This window comes from Octopus bimaculoides, chromosome 2 (genome assembly GCF_001194135.2).
Source record: "Octopus bimaculoides isolate UCB-OBI-ISO-001 chromosome 2, ASM119413v2, whole genome shotgun sequence".
NCBI classification, from domain to species: domain Eukaryota; kingdom Metazoa; phylum Mollusca; class Cephalopoda; order Octopoda; family Octopodidae; genus Octopus; species Octopus bimaculoides.
The window spans coordinates 107,833,486-107,841,198 of NC_068982.1; the positions used below are offsets into that span (position 1 = coordinate 107,833,486).

General features: G+C 37.8%; 1 protein-coding gene across 6 annotated transcripts in view; it reads right to left on the bottom strand.

Moving 5' to 3' along the window:
- LOC106880451 (myosin heavy chain, non-muscle) overlaps positions 1 to 7,434 on the bottom strand; it is a 135,185-nt gene extending 127,751 nt beyond the window's left edge. For all 6 annotated transcript variants that reach the window (XM_052978583.1, XM_052978582.1, XM_052978579.1 and 3 more), the window contains exon 1: positions 6,787 to 7,434. In XM_052978583.1, the coding sequence (XP_052834543.1) occupies positions 6,787 to 7,146 (360 nt within the window). In that variant the 5' untranslated portion in view covers positions 7,147 to 7,434. The remainder of the gene's footprint in view (positions 1 to 6,786) is intronic.
- Positions 7,435 to 7,713: the final 279 nt, after the last annotated feature.

A 7,713-nucleotide genomic window follows, 5' to 3' on the forward strand; every position in this document is an offset into this window, starting at 1 on the left:
ATATATATATATATACACACACACACACACACACACAGTCGTTGTCGTGGTTTTACTTCCGCTTCCATGCTGGATGTGATGGACAGTTCATTGCAACTTTCCTAGAAGAGTACATCTTGCTACAAGTTTCATTTTTGGTTCGATTTCTACGGCTGGGTGTCCTTCCTAACGCCAAACCATTTCGCAGAGTGTACTGGGTGCATTTTATCGGGGCCTCAGTAGTAGAGAAGATAGGGGCGAGAGAGTGAATGGATAGCAAGAATGAATAAATAGCGAGTGAATGATGGCTGTCGATACTAAATCGCCAATGGAAGGGAGGGTAGGAGAGTATCAGACGTATATTTATCTGATGGAGTCCCTTAAGATGGTGATACATTAGGGATAATGATGAGAGAGAGGCTGGAGCACTGGAGAGAGGGACAGATGGGTCCCTGGGAATCTTAGTTACACTAGAAGAAATATATTTGAACCGAAGAGATCTACTGCTATTCTCACTCACATCAGTACCATAGTACAGTGACAGTCATCAAGAGATGAGCAATAGGAACAGGAGAGCTAGAGACAAACGTGTTAAAAGCAAAAGCGTTAGACAAAGGTGACAGTGACATAGATTATAGACAGGTCAGTGATAAGAGGGGTGTGCGATAGATATGTAATATTACAGAGATGAGAGGCTATGAAAGAGACCAAAGATGCAGCCTTGGCTTTATGAGTATATATGCAAATACATATGCATATACATGTGTGTGTGAATGCATACATGTTTATACATATACACAAAATGTGAACATGCTTCACCTTATATATTACACACACACATCCACCCATAAACAGATGGATGGACTACTCGTTTCAGTGGTGAGAATTTGGTTGTTTAATCAAATAGTTCACCTGCTCATTAAATTAACTTATAAGTAGCTGTAAGCATTTAACAAATATGAATATCTCTGGTATAATTTTCAAGCAGAGACAGCATGACACAAGACCAAACCTTTGAATTACAATCCCTCCAATAGGTTTCTATACAATTTCTATCTATTCAGTTTCACTCACAAAGTAGGAATCAGCCCAAGGCTGTAGAAAGTGACATTTGCCAGAGATGTCACAAATGAGAGTGAACCCAGGATCTCATGGTTGCAAAGCAAACTTCTAAACCATTCAAATATACTGCATCTATACACATGCACGCGTGCGCACACACACACACCTATATTTGTACATAAATTTATATTTTTAATTGCTGGATCTGAAAAGGCAATGAAGCTGATGCCATGAATGTTCCTATTAAGCCTCTGTATGTCAAAGCCTGCAGGAAAAGTATGGGCAAGGAGTTATTGAGGGCCAGTGTTCAGGTAAGGAAGGACTGTGCATAGTGATTAGTGTAAGACCTGGAGGCATGGACACAAAGATAAGAGGAGAGATGAATAGGAGAATACTTGAGTGGAGGAATATGAACCATCCAGCTCCTATGAGTAGAGGCCATTATAGAAGTGATAGAAAAGGCAGAGAGAGAAGACAGTGTGTCAGTGGATCAGAGGTTGGGGTCTGTAAGTGGTTTCATGCCGATCAGACAAGTGACCCTTTTCTAAACATGGTTTAAGATGTCATCCCAGATGTAAGAGCAATACTCCATTGTGTGCCTCTCCTATGATAATTGTAGGGGGATGAAGTCTTCCTGCCCCAAAGAAAAGAAGCAGTCCTAAATATGCTAAGGACGTGCTCTCCCAAAAGAAACATCCTTAGTAGTAGTGGGACGCAACAACTGGAACAATTTTGAGAGCTCTGAGTGCTGCTCATGATTAAGAAGAGAGTGGTCTGGTGGTATTTTCTTGACTTGAGTAGTATTGGTGCGGTTTTGTTGAAAGAGACAAGACTTGCCTATTCCCATTGGGGGATACTTCTGAAGTCTCTGTTCATGGTGTCAGTGTTGGTTTGATCCTGTAGATTTAGAGGTTATGAGTGGATAATAAATGATTGAAGAATGTTAGGTAGGAAAGCAAAGGTAGTGTCTTCTGTGAAAGAGAGTGTATTGTTGCATGGAAAAGAGTGAGGGATAAAACTGAACCCAAGGGTACACCAGAGTTGATAGAAAGTGAACAGAAAAAGCATGTGTGAATAGTGCAATTTAATAGGAAGCTACCTATCCAAGAGATGAGGGAAGAGTGGAATCCCTAGATAGGCCGTTTCAGCAGGAGATTCACATGCCAGATATAGTCAGAAGTTTTGATGATATCAAGGGTCAACATTATGATCAGCAAATTTCTCCAAAGTAAAAGTCTACCGATGGGTGACAAAGGAGAGTAGGTCACCAGTGAATATGGCCTAACAGAAACCATACTGGTGGCCATCAAAGTGGGGAGATAGATTCAAAGTGTTGGATGATGTTGCAACGGCTGGGAGATATTACAAGTGAATGTGATAGAGCAATAGCTGGCAGGGTTAAAGGGGTCACCTTTCCCAGGAAAAAGATACACTAGTGTTTCCAAAGATTCTTGTAGAGAAAGAAAAATTGAAGAACTCAGTGAAATTAGGGTCTGGCTCAGCCTTGTTAGTTTGAAAGTAGTACTAAAAGGTATTTTCACACTTGGCATGTGCATGCAAGGTAGGGGTCCTTGAAGGATGGAAGGGGATAGAATTGGAAATTTGCCAAGTGTGTTAAGTGTGTGGTTGGACGCAAAGCAAATAGTGAATATGGAGGCTTTTTCAACAGTGTTCATGAGCCATTATTGTTGTGAAGTGGAAGGGAAGATTCTGGAAAACTGGTAGAAATCCTTTTGATAAGGGACCCAAATGGATTGGCTACTGTTCGCATGGTAGAATAGCTTGAGGGCTGTATGATGCATAAAGAAATTGTTATGGTTCAGATAGTGTCCTTGCAGATTGAGTTTTACCAGAAACTGTGCACCTTGCTTTTTGCCATTTACAGCTTTAGGCAAAAACAGCTTCAAGCACAACTATGAATGAACCACTTGAGGGACTTTAGGCTCTATATTTTAATGTGGAAGAAGAAGCCTCAAAAGAATACTTTTGGTCACCCACTTTTAGTTGTTTGGATCAAACTACTTCCTTCACTCCACCAACTTTATAGACTCCTAAGTCCTTAAACCACCAATAATTTCTTCCAACATATCTCCTCTTGCACTGAAGTTATTGTTCCTGTTCTAACACTCACAACTCCTCATGGCTCTCTCACTTATCCTACAAGTGTGCTGCCAGTGCCAAAGCTAAATCTGTTGCACTCCTCATCTCTCTTCATTAACTTGTTTCAGCCCCCCCACCTATTGAGATGATATTCTAAACACTCTTGATTTCTTTTTCATCTCCAAACCTAATACATACCAAAGTAAAACTGTTTTGGCATTTATCAGGTCAGGTCAAGAACATCCTGTTACTGGTACTATGAACCCAATACTACCCGTTTCATAATTGGGTGGTCAATAACTAAACCAGCGTCCCCACCTGACTTGCCTTGCAGGACTAAAAACAAGACCTGTCAAACAATGGATGAGCTCACTGTGAGCCAACTGCCATCCACACAAGGAGTATATTGTGAAAATATCCTGCATATGGACAGGCAAAATGTGCAGCTGGTCCAAAACCATGGCCACAAAAACTCTAATGAAAGCATCCAACCATAAAAACCATGCCAAAACTGAGTCATTAAAGCACAATGCAATACTCTGATACATCAGATCTTGCTGAATCATCCAACCCATGTCAGCCTGGAAAATGGACATACACAAACACAAATATCATCACCATAAGACCATTTTTCCATACTTGCATGGATTGGACAGGTCTCTGCAACATTCTTTCACATCTTCTTTATGAGGTTCAACATTCAGAGATCAGCTTTCATAATTTCTGCTCATGTTTTTGAAGGTCTTCCTATTGTACTGGTCCCCTCCACATGGATCTCCCGGCACTTCTTGATCCAACAGACATCATCCATACTCAATATACATGCATATGGATGATAACAGATGGGTAAAGTGACAGTCATCTCTCTTGCACACAACGGTTAATTCCTCTTATATCTTGTTTTCCTCTGTGCCTCATTATAACATGCACACTCACATAACACAACCAGGAGATCGTGCTTGCTTTGTTTCTTTCCAACTTCTGTATTCGTTGCCCACATCTCACAACCATGAAGCATTGCAGTTCATACACAAGCATCTTAGAATCTACCCTTCCCTCAGAAAGAGAATTCCCTTTAATGGCCATTTTTGACCATACAACTGTCTACTGCAATAGTAGCAGTTCTAAGACTTTTGTTTGTCTGATTTGATTTGATTTTTTTTTTTCTTTTACCTGATAAAAAAAATATGTTCTACAGTCAAAGGGTTGATGCTTAAAATTTTCTTGTAGAAGAATGTACTTCAGCTCGGTTCTTGTTAAAAGAGTTCTTGCACATGGCCGAGTATTTCCAGCTCACTACCACCTTACTATGTACAACTAGGTTGAATATTGGTATGGTATTTGCAATTAGGAGTTATCAAGTTGGAGCATTACATAGGTATGGCACTGTTTTACAGGCCGGATGTCCTCTTCCTGCGACCAACCACTTTACAGCATGAGCTGGGTGTGTTTTGTTGCACTACCAGGATTAAATATACCCTCCACAGTGTCAATTTTTAATTAGAATTACTGCTTTTCTAAGTGGATTGCCTTCACTACAGTAAAGGGAATTTCTGTCTACCTTGTGACATTTTCTAAAAGCCTATGTATGTCCCTTTATGAATATGTGTATGAATATATTATATATACACATACATAAATATATACATATATACATACCTCATCCTCTGTATCTTTATAGGTATACCTGGAGACGAAGCTATATACTTATATATAACTATGTAAATACACACACACATCCCTTTCATGTGTGTGTGCATAGATATACATGTGAATATATGCATGTATATCAATCATTCAAAATATATGACAGGGAGAGAGAGAGAAAAAAAATGAGAGAGCGAAATGAAAAAGGGAGAAAAAGAATGAGAAAGAGATAGATACAAACACAACACACAGACAAACGATGTAGATGTCAGAAGTCGAAATTTGCCAAAGTACAAAGGCAGCTAGCAAACTCCTCCGTGAAACAGCATCGGCCTACACCTTTCCCATTGATAAAATAGAATCTTGGCAGATTCTCGAGAGTATACACGAGAAATTTTAAATGCTAATTTAAAGTTTAGAGTAACAGCAAAGCCACATGCCAAACAGACGTGAACATATAAAACGAATGGAAGTTATTGTCTGCTTTTTCCTCAGAGACGGTAAATCTAGTCAACAATGTTGACAAAGAGAAAAGGAAATATTAAAAGGGTGCGGGAAGTGTGTGTTTGATGACACATCTCGCAGTGACTGTATTTTTGTCGAGAGAGAGAGAGAGAGAAATAGACTTAGACGTCTATCAAATATATAAACAATGAATCCAGACATATATATATATATATATTAAAAGATTGTCACAGAACGATCAAGAGACGAGTTGATGAACAGTTAAAAAAATAAAGGCGATCAGAGGAAATTTGAATTACATAATGTCTAAGAAGGAATGATATTTTAATTAAGAATATTAGAGGGAAAAAAATAGAATGAGGTGGGTCGGGTATGATTTTTTTTTTTTTTTTTCAGATTATGATAAAATTATCCAGAAAAATGTGGGCGGTAAACACACATTATATATATATATATATTTCTATAATGAAATTGTTTTCAAGATGACAATGACTGTCAAGAAACAAAATGACAATACTTAAAAACAGTCTGTATGTGTGTGTATATGTAAATATATTTGTGTGGAGTATTGCACACCATACATACACTCACACCCAACTGTATGTGTAGATCTATATATGAACACATGCAAATACATATTACACTAGTGTGTAAATATACATATATATATATATATATATATATACATACATACACGCACACATATATATACACAAACACACATATATATATACACACACATACGTACACGTACATATATATATATATATACACACACACACATACGTACACGTATATATATATATATATATACACACACACACACACATATATATATATATACACATACATACACACACACACACACACATATATATATATATATACACATACATACACACATAAATATACATACACAAACACATACATACACACACACATACATACACACACACACACATATATACATACACACACACATCGAGGAACAAATATTTGAGAAAACAGCAACTATAGTCACCGGTGAAAAAAAAAGAGTACTAAATGAAAGTGTTTAGAGTAGGACCTGGTAGTGTTAAGAAAGAAATTGATATTTTAAAGATCTAAGTTGCTAGGTGAATATGGGTGTGCTTGACCTAATGCAATTCGATTGTCACTTTTTAATACAACTCAAAGCACAAAAATCCGACTGTGACACTAATAAAGCTATATACAAAGGGGGGAAAAAAACAAATTTTAATGCATTTTATAATTAATATTGGTGCATCTTCGTCTATTTTTCCTTAGAAAGTTATGTGCATATGACTAATTGAAACACCTAAAGGTAAAGAAGGCGGGTTCTATTTCAACGAAGACAATGATTTTACAACATCTACTGATTTATATAATTTTAAAATACCAGTTTATGACTTTGTTATGAACGGCCCGCATATTTAACACTTATCACATCTCGACTAACAAAACTTAAAACACCATTTTAGTTTTTTTTTTTTTCACCCCCTCCTTATCGAAAGATATGGAAATATTACTTACATAAATCAGGCCAGAATAGTAACGATCTTTCAGATTATGAAGTACTGAAGCTTCATTTAAACAAGTAAGTTCTGCCATATCCTCAACTTTATTGAATTTAGGGGGGTTTGCTTTTTGTATGTCATCTCTGTGAAATGTTGTCCGCTTGCCAGTTTCTTCGACTTCGACGACAACTTCGTCGCCTTTTTCTTCTACTACACAGCCGGCAATGAAGCCATGAGAGTCGTGAGGTACCCATACCATTCGTTTGGCAGCCCATTGTGATTGTGCCGAAGGGTCTGTTAGACGATTGCGATCTACAGTGAGATATTTCAATTCTTGGGCGCTCATGCACGCAAACGGATCTTCCGTAGCCGCCATTTTGTGTAGCTGTGTGTGTGTGTATATGTGAATGGCGCTTATATCAGGGCTGTGATGCTGGCCCGATAATTTTTTTTTAGTTAGGAGCTGAAATCAACTAAAATTACGAAACAGGTTAGACTCCAAAGCTTCAAATGCACGCAGAAATGTTCTGCTGGTGTTGTTAGTAAAAAAAACAGCCACTTTTCTTTTCTTTCTACTTTATTCTCCGATCAATGACGGAGAACACTGAACTTTCCCCCGGTAAGACAAGAATTTAAGTCGTAACTTTAGCTGTATTTGTGATTGGCACATCATGTGACTCTTATTAAATCCGCCTCTCATTCAACAGACACGCCTCCCCTCCTCCAACTAGTGTAAATGGCGTATCTCGGACTGACAGTCGATGTCGTTCGCCTGGCAACTTATTTTATACTCTTCAAATTTATTTCCATTTTTTTTCATTACATAGTAATATGTTTTTGTTTTTCATTAGCAACTTAAGACCGTATTACTGCTAATGTCACATCCATGTATTTTTATCTGTTCCTTTCCTTCATCTAAATTGTTAATTGATGGCCTATAAAT